At 38.2% G+C, this 16800-nt stretch overlaps 1 protein-coding gene and 1 long non-coding RNA gene across 3 annotated transcripts in view; one reads left to right on the top strand and one right to left on the bottom strand.

The window, feature by feature from the left end:
• COL6A6 (collagen type VI alpha 6 chain) overlaps positions 1–16800 on the bottom strand; it is a 142547-nt gene that overhangs the window by 38899 nt on the left and 86848 nt on the right. For both annotated transcript variants that reach the window (XM_038570820.1, XM_038570819.1), the window contains exons 24-28: positions 12584–12646; positions 8043–8105; positions 7180–7230; positions 5248–5283; positions 4366–4428 (exon numbers count right to left, since the gene is read on the bottom strand). In XM_038570820.1, coding sequence (XP_038426748.1) covers positions 4366–4428; positions 5248–5283; positions 7180–7230; positions 8043–8105; positions 12584–12646 — 276 coding nt within the window. The remainder of the gene's footprint in view (positions 1–4365; positions 4429–5247; positions 5284–7179; positions 7231–8042; positions 8106–12583; positions 12647–16800) is intronic.
• Positions 5078–8745, top strand: LOC119865388. The gene is made up of 2 exons (XR_005377020.1): positions 5078–5135; positions 8163–8745. It is a non-coding gene; the product is annotated as an uncharacterized LOC119865388 (long non-coding RNA).

The raw sequence follows: 16800 nt of genomic DNA, 5'->3' as shown, positions 1-16800 counted from the left end.
CAAATTAGAAATGAGGGAAGGTACAATTGACACTACAGAGGTACAAAAGGATCATAAGAGATTATTCTGAAAAAATTATATGCCAACAAATTAGGCAACCTGGAAGAAATGGATAAATTCCTAGAAACATTATTTCCAGGACTGAATAAAAAAAAAAATCTGAACAGATTACCAGCAATGAAATTGAATTGGGGGATCCCTGGGTGGCGCAGCGGTTTGGCGCCTGCCTTTGGCCCAGGGCGCAATCCTGGAGACCCGGGATCGAATCCCATGTCGGGCTCCTGGTGCATGGAGCCTGCTTCTCCCTCTGCCTGTGTCTCTGCCTCTCTCTCTCTCTCTCTCTCTCTCTGTGTGTGACTATCATAAATAAATAAAAATTAAAAAAAAATTGAATTGGTAATCAAAAAACCCTTCACAAACAAAAATCCAGTACTGAATGGCTTCACACTGAATTCTACAAAATGTTTAAAGAACATATCTTTCTCAAACTACTCCAAAAAACAGAAGAGGAAGGAAAACTTCCAAATTCATTCAATGAGGGCAGCATTACCTGGTACCAAAATTGGAAGAAAAAGAAAAAAAACAACGTACTACAAACAAAGAAAATTACAGGCCAATATACCTGATGAATATAGATGCAAAAATTCTCAACAAAATATTAGTAATTCTAATTCAACAATACATTGTAAACAATACATTCTCTCTTTGTTTACATTGTATTGTAAACAATAACAATACATTGTAAAGGTCATCCATCATAATCAATTGGGATTTATTCCAGGGCCAAGACTGGTTCAATACCCACAAAGCATTTCGTATAATATCAGGAACAAGACAAAGATGTCCACTCTCACCATCTTTATTCAACATAGGACTGGAAATCTGAGCTGCAGTAATCTGGCAAGAAATAAAAGAAATCCAAATTGATAAGAAGTAAAAGTGTCACTATTAGCAGATGACCTGATATTATATATAGAAAACCCTAAGGACTCCACCAGAAAACTATTAGAATAAAGGAATTCAGTAAAGTCATAGGATACAAAGTTAATATAAGAAATCTCTTGCATTTCTATACACTAATAACAAGGTAGCAGAAAGAGAAATTAAGAAAACAATCCCATTTACAATTGCATCAAAAAGAATAAAATACCCAGGAATAAATTTAACTAAGGAGATGAAAGACCTATAATATGAAAACTATACAACTGATGAATGAAATTGAAGATGACAGAAGCAAGTGGAAAGATATTCTATGCTCATAGGCTGGAAGAAGTAATATTGTTAAAATGTCCATACTACTCAAAGCAATCTACAGATTTCAGTGTAATCCCTATCAAAATACCAGTGGTATTTTTCACAGAACTAGAACAAGTAATCCTAAAATTTGTATGGAACCATAAAAGACCCCGAGTAACCAAAGAAATTTTGAGAAAGAAAAACAGAGTTAGAGGTATCAAAATGTCAAATTTCAAGATCTACTACAAAGTTATAGTAATACTACAAAGCATAGTACTGGCACAAAAATAGACACATAGCTCAATGGAACCGAATGGAAAACTCAGAAATAAATCTATACTTATATGGTCAATTAATCTATGACAAAAGAGGCAAGTATATACAATGGGGCAAAGGCAGTCTCTTCAACAAATGATGCTGGGAAAACTGGACAGCTATGTGCAAAGTATGAAACTGGACCAATGTCTTACATCATACACAAATGAAATGGATTAAGGACCTAAAGGCAAGACTTGAAATCATAAAACTCCTAAAAGAAAACATAGGCACTACTCTGGATCTGTCTCCTCAGGCAAGGGAAACAAAAGCAAAAATTAATAATTGGGACTATTATGAAACTAAAAAGCTTTTGTGCAATGTAAGAAGCCAGTAACAAAATGAAAAAGTAACCTACTGAATAAAAGAAGATATTTACAAATGGTATGTCCAATAAAGGGTTAATACCCCAAATATATAAAGATATATGAGGAACTCGGGGCACTTGGGTGGCTTAGTGGTTGAATGTGTCTGCCTTTGCAATGCTCAGGTTGTGACTCCCTGGTCCTGGGATTGAGTCCCGCATCAGGCTCCCCACAGAGAGCCTGCTTCTTCCTCTCCCTGTGTCTCTACCTCTCTCTCTCTCTCTCTCTCTCTCTCTCATGAATAAATAAAATCTTAAAAAAAAAAAAGATATATGAAGAACTCTTACAACTTAACACACACACACACACACACACACACACACACACGCACACAATCTAAGAAAAAAAAAATGGGCAGAGGACTTCAACAGACATTTCTCCAAAGACATACAGATGACCATCAGACACATGAAGAGATGCTCAACATCACTAATCATCAGGGAACTGCAAATCAAAACCAAAGTGAGATATCACTTCACCAGAAGATAAGAAATAACAAGTGTTGTCAAAGATACAGAGAAAAGGGAACCTGGGTGCACTGTTGGTAAAATTTATATTGTTGCACAGTATGGAAAACAGTATGGAGGTTCCTCAAAAAATTAAAAATAGAAACACAATATGCCCAGTAATTCCACTTCTGGGTGTTGAAGGAAAGAAAGGAAAGAAAGGAAGGAAAGGAAGAAAGGAAAGAAAGGAAAGAAAGGAAAGAAAGAAAGAAAACAAAAACAGTGATTTGAATAGATCTGCACCCCTATGTTTATTGCAGTATTATTTACAATAGTCAAGGTATGGAAACAATAGATGAATGGATAAAGAAGATGTGGGAGACAGACAGACACACACACTCTGGAGTGTTACTCAACCATAAAAATTAAGATCTTTCCATTTGTGACAACATGGATGGATGCAGAAGATACTATGCTAAATGGAAAAGACCAGAGAAAGACAAATACCATATGATATAAATTATATATCAAATTAAAAAAAAACAATACAAATGAATAAACAAAGAAAAAAACCATCAAAATAGCAGAAACAGAATTAGACTAAAAAATACAGAGGATAAACTGGTTGTTGCCAGAGGGGTGGTGGGTGGTGGAATAGATGAAATGGGTGAAAGAGATTAAGAGGTATAAACTTCCAGCTATAAAATAAGTAAGTCACAGATATGAAAAATACAATACATGCAGGAATATAATCAATAATATTGTAATAACATTATATGGTGACCGATGATGACTGCACATCATGGTAAGCATTTTGTAATCTATATAATTTGCTGAGTCACTATGTTGTACACCGGAAACTAATATAATATTGTGTATCAAATATATTTCAATAAAATTTTTAAAAATCCTGGATAGAGAGTCACAGAGGTAGAAATGGTCAAGTGTAATGCAAAAAAGAATGAACATAGAAGAGCAAAGAAACTGCTACAGGATCCCTTAGAAGAGTGGGGAACAATGAGCTAGGAAAAAAAAAACAATTCTCTGTACATAAAGTTCTTGTTATACTTAATAAAAAATTGAATCAGAATAAAATGAACTACAATGACAAAACTGGAAAACCACCTCAAGTACCACGTTAGATCACTTTGTTTTTCTTTTCCTGCTAATTAACATGGTGTTAAGATGAGTTTACCCAATCAGTGTGCTATGCTGAAGAAAAGAAACAAAGAAATTCATTGAGAGACAATTATCACAAGAATGTCTCTTTTACAAAGTAGCTCTGTCATTTGTGCACAGTGTATATACATATAAAGAGTCAACAAGTGCAAAAATCTATTCTTAACCCACTGGAACCCAAATACGCTGATGCCTATGGGCTATACCACACACTTGTGCTCATTCCGAGTGATCCAAAGCTTTAGGAAATTTCCAAGTCCTTCTATGGAATAATAAGGACACATTCAGTCACATAATAAATGGAAACTTTCTCATAAAAATTAACACATATTCTCTTAAGCTAAATGGGGAGAAGACCTCTTAGGGTATGCTTCATTAAAAGTAGCTCAACAAGCTTAATAGTGAAGAACAAGATGCCAGTGGACATTAGGCTAAACTAAATCTACCAGGGAGATGGGATGAAACTGACCATATATTGCCAGTGCAAAACTATTTTTGATCACAAGGATGCCTAAAATAAAATCTTATCTCCAGGGTTAAGAATTAGTATGTTGGCAGCCAGAACAGATAAACTTGCTCATTAAAAGCAACCACTTCTTTGCCTTCTCGCTGGTGTTGAAGGATGGATCCTATACCCATCTCCCTTCCCCAGGTTTCCCTTAACACCACACACACACACACACACACACACACACACACACACACACCACGCACACATTTTGCAGGTCTTGGGGAGCAAGTGACAACTCAAATGACTGTAAAAGCATGAAAAGGACTTCCCAAAGTAGCTGAGGGGATAAGGCACTGGGCTCTAAGAAGCTTACCCTCTTGCCTCTAGCTCCCTTGGGTCCAGTTTCTCCTGGACCACCAAGGTCCCCCATCTCACCCTGAATAAATTCAGAAAAATAAAATGGTAATTAAAATCAAAGAGCTGTATCTCAATGTGTGTTTAAACTTATTCTGACATAAAGGCATTTTTTGTATATATTTTATTCTTCAACAGTCTTCTTTGAAGTGTCTCCCCTCCCTTACCTTCTCCACTCCCTCCCCTCATTCTTCTAGCTCTCTACACAGCACACTGCAGCCTCCTTGTTTGACTTCTGTATCTCTCTCTTCAGCCATAAACACAGCCTCCTTGGAGACATGAACAGTGCCCTTTATTTTGTCCCCTGATCCTATCACAGGACCTGGCATCTACTGAGCTCAGGACACGTTTCTAGCAAAAATGAAAGCCTTAGAAGGCATCATTGCTAACTTATTATCGGAAGGTGATTACCTATATATAGGTATAATCACGTTGAAAAAACTGAACCAGGTGAATTCAGGTTTTGGTTTTCCTTACATTTTACGTTCCTTTGAGCAAAGGAGAAAATACACATGATAGAGGGGAAGGAGTCCGTGTGAGAAGAAAAATAAGGGTGATTTCTTCCTTTGCTTATGAATTTAAAAACTAGAAGTGAAAATTCTAAAAAAGGCTGCTTCTTTCTGTCCTCCTTTTCCCTCATAAAGGTTTCTTTCTTTTTCAGATCATGACGTGAACCAAAATCAAGAGTCAGCCACCTAACTGACTGAGCCAACCCAGGTACCCCTAAAGGTATCTTTTTATTCATTTATAATGAACTATTCTTCTATCGTCCTGTGATACATTTCATAGCCTCAGGAACATTTCTGATAGATCTCTACTTAAATATGAAAATACACAGTACCTTAGGACCACTTTCTCCAGGAAATCCATCTTGCCCCTATAATTGACAGTATGGAAAATTAATATGTGTACATATCACCGAGGTAGGTTTGTGCTGCTGCTTTAATTGATTTTAGTATCTCTGAATCAAGAAAGGGCCAAAAAAACTGAAAATGAAACTGTACAGCATTATCTGAGAAACTAGCTCCAATTTCTAAATTAAGCTACTTATACCAAAATACCATGACAACCTAGATAAGTGGACAAATGTGCATATCTGAGGAATTATAAATCAGCTCTCCTTCTACTGAAGGCATTTAACAGGATAGCTGGCTATAGGGCCAAATGTTTCTGGAACAGTCTTCTTAACACATATTTCAGGGGAGAAATTTGAGAAGCCCAGAGCCTAAACTCGATCATTGGTTTTCTGGTCCTCTGTTTACCTTACTTTGTTCATGGACTATAATTGAAGACATCTGATAATCTTCATTTGATGAAAAAAATTTATTAAAAATAAAGTTTATTTTCTGATTATAAGTAGTGTCTCCTCAAACATAAAATGCAAAAGAATAGAAAGAAGAAAAATCATCCAAATCTCACTACCCAGAACCATTGTAAATGTTTTATTATATTTTCTTTAAGCTTTTCAAAATGCTTTTTTAGAAAAACTGGGATAAATCTTGTTTTTGGGTTTTTTATATTTTCTGTTTTCTTTTTACTGGATGCTGTCACAGAATTTTACATGATTATAAACTTCATATACATTCATTTTTAAAAAATGGCTAATATTCCAGTGCTATAAGCTACTTAATATTTCCCCTTTTCAGATACTGAGATTGTTTTCAATTAATTTTCTATTTTAAAGGGAAATTTCACTGGAAATGTCTCATTCATTAGTGATTTTTTTTCAAAGAAATTTTAGCTTTTTGGGATTTATCCTTCCAGACAGCCTCTTGCATCATTCCTAGCAGGATTTCACTTGGAATTAAATTGTTCCTTTTTAGTGTTTTAGACTTTCCAACAAGAATTTGGATATCTTTATTTAGTGAAGTTCTATATATTTCAGTGATTTATTTATTATTTATTTTTTTATTTCAGTGATTTTTGATCATAGGTCTCAAACATTTTACAGAAAGATTTTTTTTTTTAATTTTTTTTTCATTTATTTATGATAGTCACACAGAGAGAGAGAGAGAGAGGCAGAGACATAGGCAGAGGGAGAAGCAGGCTCCATGCACCGGGAGCCTGACGTGGGATTCAATCCCCGGTCTCCAGGATCGCGCCCTGGGCCAAAGGCAGGCGCTAAACTGCTGCGCCACCCAGGGATCCCCAGAAAGATATTCTTAACTCTTACATTTTTGTGGATATTGTTATGGTTTCTAAGTGGTAATTGTTAGTATACAGGAAGCACTGGTTTTGTAAATTTATCTATCTTACTTTCAGACGCTTAAATATTTAAAATATAAATTAATAATTTTGATACAAAGTTAAAAGTTTTTTTTCTGAATTGTTGCTTGGCCCAATGAATTTAGAAAGACACCAAAAACTTCTCCCTAATGGTGAAACATATTAACATGTTCCAAGTTGAGAACAAACTTTGGAATGCCTCCTCGGGTAAACCCCAGCACAGAGCTGCTAAGATTAGACAAACTGTTTGGGCTGGAACAAGTCAGGCCCTGGCCCTACATCTTTGCAAAGGAACAGAAAATTAATTTTCAAGTTTCAGTTGTTGCCTGCACCTTAAGGAATCAAATTGTGTTTTCTTCTACCACAGTCTCCAAGGGATATCAAAAAATGAATTATCAAAATCTATCTCTAAATGACCAAGGTGGTCCTATTCACTGCTTTATTTTCTCTTAAATATGGGAGAAAAAAAAAAAAAAAGACCAACAAAACCAAAACAAGCAACAACAAAAATAAGTGGAAATGTCCAGCCTCCAGTAATGTGTCTTACCTTTGCTCCTTTCCTTCCAATGCTACCATAACCTGGGTTGCCATCATCACCCTGTAAACAAAGGCATTAATTACAAATATCTCAGACTACAAACTGGAGGCAGGCTTACTCACATAGGGACAAGACACCTGGTTTTTTTGGTTTAATTAGGTGAAAGCAGGAAGCAGGAGTCTCCCTCTGGGGCTGGCCACTAACATTGGTGATAATGGCACTAAAGACAACTCCCCGTGACAGATATAGACAGTGCATGGTTCCTCAGGCTCACCTGTATCATCTGTAAAGTGGGACTAAAAATTATATATAATCACGGTGTTATTATGAGGACTGAGTGGGAAAATTTCAGGTGCACAATAATCTCAATAAAAGGAGATAGTAGTGTTAGCTCTTCTGTTTAACACCTGTATTTTAACACCTTAGCTGTAATTCACTTTCAGCTTGCTAGATGAAAATAACACCTCCTAAATGCCTGGGCAGTGGCTATTGTCAGGCCCTTGCAGAAAGTCTTTGTGAGAAGTCCTGAGTGCTAGGGGAGTGTGGGCTGGGTTTCTGATGGACAGATTCTGATGGGAGGAAAGAATGGAAGAAGAATTATGGGGATGTTAAAGACAAGCTTTGTCCAGTTTATCATTTGGCTTCAAAAGCATCCCAGCTAGGTTGTTTGGTACCTGGGAAGTTGCTACCTTAGGAAAGCTGTCCAAGGAACTAATCCAAGTTGAGGATAATATCTCAATTTCTAGAAAGCTATCAATTTCTAGACTGGGATGGTATCTTTAATGCACTCTTCAGAGAACCACATGGGATATCAATTGAACTAAAAGATTCCAAAGTCAAAAGTCAGGTCAAAAGTAGTGATCAACACAAACCGGTAAGCCTCGAGGACCCGGGAGGCCAATAGCTCCTTTTTCTCCCAAATCTCCAGGTTCTCCCTGTCAAACAGAACAATGAAATATGTCCTTATTAGTTTGTGTTGTTGTTTTTTGTAGAGGAAATTGGAAGCGACGGTACTGAGACAATAGTTGCTTATCCAACTGCATGCATGTGGATCACACACAGTGACGATGGATCTGTGGACTGGGACTTGTATAAGTGATGCAAGGAATTGCTGTTGTTGGCCAGTGAAGTCTCCTCCATTGATGAATGAAGCCCCAGCAAGTCTGATGCATTGTTTACTGCAAGCAGCCATCTTGGCAGCTCAGTGCCATGAACCACGCCCTTGGAAGTGTCTTACCATGAGTCAAAGAGGAAGCTCTATACTGTTTAAAAAAATTAACAAGACTGTTTTCCAAGATGATCCATCAAATCATCTGGCTCTGCCAAGACAACAGACTTACTAATCTAGTTTTAAGCGCTAATCAAAACAACCAAGGTAGCATGACATCCCTGGCAATAGTTTCTGACTTCTGACTAATTCCACATCTACAATGGGTTATAAATCAATCTCTGTATTACATTGAGTAAAGCCCAGCTACTTGGGAAAGTTAAAATTAACACAGCTTTACAAAAGAAGGTTAGCTCTTTAAAAAAAAAAAAAAAACAAACCTTAAAATTTAAAATTTTAGATTTATAGAAATGTTAAAGAGGTACAGAGTTCCTATATACTCCACATCTAGCTTCCCCTATTGTTAACATTATATTAGTTACATTAGGAGGGCACATTTATCACAATGAATATTGATTCATTATTATTAACTAAAGCCCATACTTTATTCATATTTCTTTTTAAAGATTTTACCTAATGCCCCTTTTCTGTTTTAGGATCCTATTGAGGATATGGTATCATGTCTCCTGAAGCTCCTTTAGACTACGACAGAGTTTATCAGATTTTCCTTGTTTTTGATGACCTTGACAGTTTTGAGGAGTACTGCTTAGGTATTCTGTAAGATGTCCCTCAGCTGGGGTTTTTCCTCATGATTAAGTTGGGTTTTATGGGTTTTGAGGGTAAAGACCATAGAGGTAAAGTGCCATTCTCACCACAACATATCAAGAGAACATACTGTCAATGTGGCTATCACTACTGATGTTAACCTTTACCATTTGGCTGATGGTCAAGTTTCCCCACCGTCTAGTTATTCCCCCCTTCCCTTCCTATAATGTACTCTTTAAAAGAAGGAGTGTGGAAGTGTGCGCAGCCCACACTTAAGAAGTGGGAGTGGTTAACTCATTTTTAAGGATAGAAAGGCAACCCAGTTAAGTGTGAAAAGTCCAAGTGGACAAATGTCCACCAGTACTGAACTCTGAGACTAAAATAGAATAGGGTTTCATGAATGGTAAGTGGAAGATCACATTCCCTGATACCTTTCTTTCAGGGTAGTGGCTCTCAAAGTATGCTCTGTAGGCCACCTGCCTCAAGGTTATCTCAGGTCCACATGCAAAGGAAATTCCTGGACCCCACCGGTATGGTCTCTGTTAATGGAGCCCAAGAATATGCCTTTTTATTTTTATTTTTTAAAGATTTTTATTCATTCATGAGAGACAGGGGAGGGTGGGCAGAGACACAGGCAGAGGGAGAAGCAGGCTCCATGCAGGGAGCCCGACGTGGGACTGGATCCCAGGACTCCAGGACCACGCCCCGGGCCGAAGGCAGGCGCTAAACCGCTGAGCCACCCAGGGATCCCCCAAGAATATGCCTTTTTAAATAAGCTTCTCAGCTGATTCTTATACATAGTGAAACTTGAGAACATCTGCTTTAATATAGGGAATCAAAAGAAGCTTTAAGGCTTGTCCAGGGTCACTTTGTTATTGGTACAGTCAGGTGTTAAGCCCAGTATTAATCATGAGTTGCTTGCCTCCCTGGGAATTTGAGCTTATTGGAATAAGGTAGGAGTAAGTCTTTGGGGGGCTCATTTCAGTTAACAATGAGTTAAGAGGATTCAATTTCTCTTGGGACTTCCCAAGGGATTTGGGCTTGCTTTGAGGGTTTATACTTCCAAATTTTTGTCCCTTACCCTTTAAAAGTCCCTAGCCCCCCCCAAAAAAATAAATAAATAAAAAAAATAAAAATAAAAATAAAAAATAAAAGTCCCTAGCCCTATGAGCCCTTCTTTCCTCTCTTTTGATCCCTCTGTCATATGGATTGCTTTCATTTTATAAGTAGACTTTTTTATGTATCCATGGCATCTGCACACAGACAGAAATCCTTCCTCCCTGTAGAGATAAATTTGGTTCTCATCAGTGATACCACATCCCCTATAGCCTTTTCTCCAGGGCAAGTAGGCAGCATTGTTTCTGTTCCAACTTTCCTTTCCAGACTATGACTGCCGTAGCAGACCTTTCCCGTTGGAGTTGATTATCCCTGTTATCCATGTATCTCATTCACCCTCCAGTCAATGGTCCTTGCAACTCAACTGCTGGCCTCCATTATTTTAGCCCTTTTTAGCAGATCTTCATTACAAAGCTATCCCCTCTTCTCATTCTCATCCTCTGTATCAAGAAACTTCTTCGTTAATTATCTACTCTGACATCTTCAACCTTCTTCCGTTTTTGTCTTCTCTGCTAAGACACATACTACAGTCCTATCATTGAAAACAAATACCCAGCTCCAATCTATCCTAGACTGGTAGTTAATGTCCTTCCCCTGCCCCCAAGCCCAGCTTCTTCAAAGAGTAGTTTATAGCCCTGAATCCATTTCTTCCTCATTAACACATTGCTCAGTCCTTTGCAGGCCCTTTCTTTCTTCTTCTCTCAAATGTTACATTTTTGAAAATATTATTTGGAGCATCTGAGCCATGAGAGGCCATAGCTTCTTCACTCCCCCTTCCCTATCTACTCTGCACCAGCTATACATCTGACCTCTGCTTCGTCTACTCTTCTTCTCAGCATCCAGTATGCATTTGCTTCTTTCCCCTCCTTTCTAATAATTCACTATCTCCTCTTACCCTTTTTTTTTTTTTTAAATTTTTATTTGTTTATGAAAGTCACAGAGAGAGAGAGAGGCAGAGACACAGGCAGAGGGAGAAGCAGGCTCCATGCACCGGGAGCCCGACGTGGGATTTGATCCCGGGTCTCCAGGACCGCGCCCTGGGCCAAAGGCAGGCGCCAAACCGCTGCGCCACCCAGGGATCCCTCCTCTTACCCTTCTTACAAATGGACATCACCAGGAATCTTTTTAAAACTCCAAATACCTCTGAAACCACATCTCTTATCAGCCCTAAAACCTTTCCTCTATTCCCCAAACCAAGTGGTTCCTTCACTCCTATGCCACTCTTTCTGATGGCTTTCCTACTTTTAGGATGGTACTACACTCATGCTAGAAGCCTATGAGTCATCTAGGCTCTCGACCTTAGATTCCTACTAGGAGGAGTTCTCCAGAATCATAATGTGCCCCTCTGTCTTCACTCTATTAAGTCATCCAATTGCTGCTTGTCTTAGAGACTGCTAGAACATATCTACTAGTCCCTAGCTTCCAATCCCTCAGTCTTCAAAATATTTCTACACCAGTGGCTTATTCAAAATCCTTCCAAGTCTGCATGTGTTCATACATTCCATTAAAAAACTTGTAAATAGCACTGTACTGGCTGCTTAATAAAGAGAGTGACCACAGACTTTTTATGTGCCTATGAGAGAGGATCGTTTTTCCTCCCAAATACCCACTCCCAGGATTTTCCAATCCTGTGCTTTCCTTCACATGATTTCTTTTCCCTGAAATCCTCCATGCTTGCCAAAGTTTTTCTTATCTTCTAGAGTCTGCTCCAAGTCTGTATCCTCTATGATGGCTCTTTCTCCAGCCCAGAGATACTTTTTTTTTTTTTTTTTTCAGAAATACTTCTAATACTATATTTAAACCTCCATTCTCAGACCCATATCCTGGTCTACTTTATGCCATAGATCATGGTCTTAAAAATGTTCTAAATTCTGTGGGGATTGATTCCATGTCATATTTATTATACAACCCAGAAATTCTTTCATTAAACAAATATTTATTAAGCAATTATGTGCCAGAAACTGTTGAAAGTACTGGGGATGTATCAGTGAGGTAACAGTCAAAGATCTCCACTCTCCTGAAGCCAACTTTCTAGTCCCACAGAATGCCAGTAAAGTGACTTTGTCTTAAAAGGTGTTTGGCAAAAGTCTGTATGTATAGGAGGAAACAAGAAAAGAATAGAGGAGGGAGGGAAGAAGAGAGGGACAAATGAAGGTCTGCTCCAGAACAGTCTTCCTTCCCTGAGGTCCCCCCAGCTAAGATTGGGTGTAGCCCCTCATGAAATTAGGCTGAGCTGAAATCTTTGACCTCATCGTGGTCCACACCCACATCTTTAGATGTTGCTGGCTCTCTAAGAATCAACCCAGGGTGTAGGGGCAAAAAGATGTTCTCCTTTGTGTTGAAAGGGCTCTGGCTAATACAACCAGACACACTTACTTTGAGGAGAAAACCTTAACTTTGGTGGGCTTAAAGAATGTGACCTACTTTAGTTCCTTGGCTTCCCAGATGGCCTGGACTCCCTGCTTCTCCTCCTTGTCCTGGAGGCCCCTGAAACAAAACAAGGATTGCAAATATAGCAGAACATAAAGCAACTTTCCCTTAAACCCTTTGTGTCTCTTCTAAGAGGAAAATGAACCACAGATGGGAAAAGAGTTATGGCTTTATTGATTTCTGCTCTGGAAAAAAGTACCACAGCTGTCAAATAAAAACTAGTAAATAAAAGAAAATTAATAAAGTAATTCATGCCAGATGTGGCCTAAATGATCATGCTTCCTTGTGAGTCTTCTTTTCCAAAGAGATTTTACATTCTCACTGTTTTGTTTTTACAGCAGATGTTGCTAAATGTCTAACATTTAAATAAGGCATTCCAAGTGACATTTGACTTTAACTATGTCTGGTTCTTTGTTTTGGTGGAAAGCATCTTTTTAAGGTAAACATTTATTTGCAAATAATATAAATTTGTCCAATAAAAAACTCAAGAAACTTCACTCAAAATAATTATCATTAATAACAAAATATGTTCAGGTATACCAGATAAGTATTCCGAAATAGTTTTCTCTTTCTGGTTGATAAATTAGAAGAGTAAATGTACATAAACTCCTATCTGCCATTAGAAGAAAAATAGCTGTAAAATATGTAGAATTTAACAAGAAAAAGACCAATACAAAAAGGGCTTCAAGATCTTACTGAAGAACATAATAACTAAAGTTAAACAGATGGATAAACATACCACATATCTATTTGGAAAATCTCTTTGATATAATAGAAGTCTCTTTAACATTCTAGAAAGCATGTTTTATTGGAATAGCTTCAGAGCTGAACATTTAAAAATCCCAATTCAGAGAAAGCCCAACTGCCTTCCTATGTTGTTAACACTTGGGATCAGATTTTTCCTTTGGGATATCCAAACATATGGCAACAGAAATATCCTTTGGTTAAAATGTTTATATAGGTACTTGTAAATAATCCCAACACCAGTGAATTGAAATCATTTTCAAATATCTTTTTTTATTTTTGCCATGGTTACTGTAATTTAAAAATAAACCAAATCTGTGTAGTAAGCATATACTTAGCAAATTTTATTCAGAAAAAAATTATGACATCAACTTTAAAAAATTAAATCTTTAAAAAATTAAAATGTAATGAGTTGGACATAAAAAATTTCCTATTAGGAAAGACTGTTGAACAATATTTTGGTCACTTAGGAAAGATAATGATCTTCTCACAAACTTCCATTTTTTTCTCTCCTTTTTGTAAAAAAAATGTATTTATTTATTCATGAGAGACACAGAGAGAGAGGCAGAGACACAGGCAGAGGGAGAAGCAGGTTCCCTGTGGGGAGCCCAATGTGGGACTCAATCCCAGGACCTTGGGATCACGCCCTGTGACAAAGGCAGATGCTCAACCACTGAGCCCCTCAGGTGCCCCTCCTCTTCCTTCTTTATCTTATTTTTTTTTAAGATTTTATTTATTTATTCACGATAGAGAGAGAGAGAGAGAGGAGATAGGCAGAGGAAGAAACAGGCTCCATGCAGGGAGCCCGACTCAGGACTCGATCCTGGGACTTCAGGATGGCGCCCTGGGTCAAAGGCAGGCACTAAACCGCTGAGCCACCCAGGGATCCCCTATCTTATTTTTTTAAAAGATTTTATTTATTTATGAGAGAGAGAGGCAGGCACAGAGACACAGGCAGAGGGGAACCTGATGTGGGATTCGATCCTGGGTCCCCAGGATCACACCCTGGGCTGAAGGCAGCACTAAACCACTGCCCTCCCTTCTTTATCTTAAAAGAAGAATCTCAATTTCTTCACCTTCCATAGCTCTCAACCCCTTCCCTTAGAACTCTCACTTCCACCACTGCATGGGGCTAGCTACTATAACCTTCATATTCAATCCAGTTAGACTCTTTTTTGTTCTTACTGTATTTGAGTTTGAGCATGTATTCTTTGAAACTTTTTCATTAATTTCTGTAACAGCAGTTACCCCAGCCTTCCTGGACCCTTCTCTGTCCTCTTTTCATTTGCCTCTTAAATCTCCATGTACCCTGCCTGCTGCTCCATCCTTAGATGTCATTTTCTCACTTAATCTCCTCTTCCTGAGTGATACCCCCACAGATTCACATACCACTTTACAAAATAATTCCTAAAATACATGGATCTCCAGACCAAATCCCTCAACTAAATGCCAGACTCATATATTAAAATGTCTATTAGATACCCCATAGGAATTGATTACCAAGGATAATGATATTTAGTGTAAGTCATGTTTAGTTTCATATTCTCTTTTTCAAGGAATGGTGCTACCCACTTCCTCCCTGAAACCCAAGCTGGAAATCTAGATATCATCCTAGATCCCTCCCTTAGCTCATCTCTCAAAACCTATCAGTTACAAGTCCTATCCAGCGGTGGTGCTTTCCTGAATGTCGAAATGCCTGTTAGGAGATCACTGAAATTGGATCATCTACTAGAAGCAAATTCATTTGATTCTTCAAAAATCACAAGGAAGAAAAGTATTACAACTTATTCTCCAACAACTGGAACTTGTCAAATGAGCCCATTTGCTGCTTCTGCGAGCTCTAAAGAACAAGAGCACAAAAATGAACCATCAAACGGGACACCTGGGTGGCTCAACATTTGAGTGTCTGCCTTTGACCCGGGGCATGATCCTGGAGTCCCGGGATCGACTTCCCACATCAGCGTCCTTGCATGGAGCCTGCTTCTCTCTCTGCCTATGTCTCTGCCTCTCGCTCTGTGTCTCTCATGAATAAATGGATAAAATCTTAAAAAAAAAAAAAAAAGTCTAAAAAAAAAAAAAGGAAGATTCTATTGCCTTTCTGTATCCATCTCTCTTTCATTCCTATTGCTATCACCTACCTTTACGCCTTCTTGCATTCTGTCTAAATTCCTGGGTTCCCTGACTGTAGTCTGGCCTGTCTCTAATCCATTATTCCCTCCTTTTTCCTTCTGATTTAAAATGTCAGGCTGATGTTGCCACTTTTTCTGAAATTTTGAATTCTGAGTAGCTTTCAGAATAACGTTGATAGTCTTTACTTATTAATATATAAAATCCCTCAAAATGTTGGTATTGCATGTCTCTGTAGTCATCTGGGACTACTTTTTTTTTTTTTAAGATCTTATTTATTTATTTATTTACTCATGAAAGACAGAGGGTTGGGTGGGGGGCAGAGACATAGGCAGAGGGAGAAGTAGGCTCCCAGCAAGAAGCCCAATGTGGGAGTTGATCCTGGATCCCGGGATCATGCCCTGAGCCAAAGGCAGAAGCTCAAAGGCTGAGCCACTCAGGCATCCCAATCACTATATGTTTCACTCAAATCATCTTGAAGTCACCAAATACTTCTTATTGTCTTTGGTCTCCACACTTGTGCAAGTTCTTCCCTTAAGCTGATCCATTTTCCATCTGGAGAGAGGTACAATCTCTCTCTTCTGAAAAGCTTACTTTTAGCATCACTGTTTCAAGAATACCTGAACCCCGTCTGTACTGGGTCTCACAACTGTCCCACAGATTCCTCTACTCTGTACGTAAATTGTTCATTTCTTTCTTTCTCTCATCTACCAGGTACTAGCCTGTACATTCCTTGAAGGAAGGGGCATACCCTATTGGCTTCATATCTCTGGAATTTAGGACAATACCTAAAATGACTCAATCCATCCATCCATTCATCTAGCTATCCACATCCCTATCCTGGAATAGCCCCCAAAAGGATGAAATAATGTGTTTAATTTGATTTTCCATGTGAAAATTTTGAATACTTCACAGGAGAATGAAGTAAAAACATTTCAACTGTCCTTGACAATAAGGGGCAAATTGGAAGTCTTGCCTAGGGGCTCACTTTCTGTGCTTCCTTCAGACATAAAGAGCTCTGTGAGATGAAGGAGATTTGAGGGGAGATTACCTCATGTGTAGTCACTTTAAGCACACAAAAGCACAATGAGAGATTATCCTGTTTGAAAGCCCTCCAAAATAGAAAATTTCTTGGATGGATGGAGGCATGCATGCAGACAGGGCCTGGTCATCAGAACATCAGAAAATCTGATTCTATTTCCTGTGCAGGACCACACAAAACACCAGACTGGTGTTTGTGACTTCCTTAAATGGGCCTCATGCTTCAGTGAATGGTTACCTGGATATATTACTACATAAATACTGCTAGTTATATAAGGGACCATGTTTTTGTTTTTGTT

Source organism: Canis lupus, chromosome 23 (assembly GCF_011100685.1).
Source record: "Canis lupus familiaris isolate Mischka breed German Shepherd chromosome 23, alternate assembly UU_Cfam_GSD_1.0, whole genome shotgun sequence".
NCBI classification, from domain to species: Eukaryota; Metazoa; Chordata; class Mammalia; order Carnivora; family Canidae; genus Canis; species Canis lupus.
The sequence above is the reverse complement of the archived record's forward strand: the minus strand, read 5'-3'. Positions and strand labels throughout refer to the sequence as shown.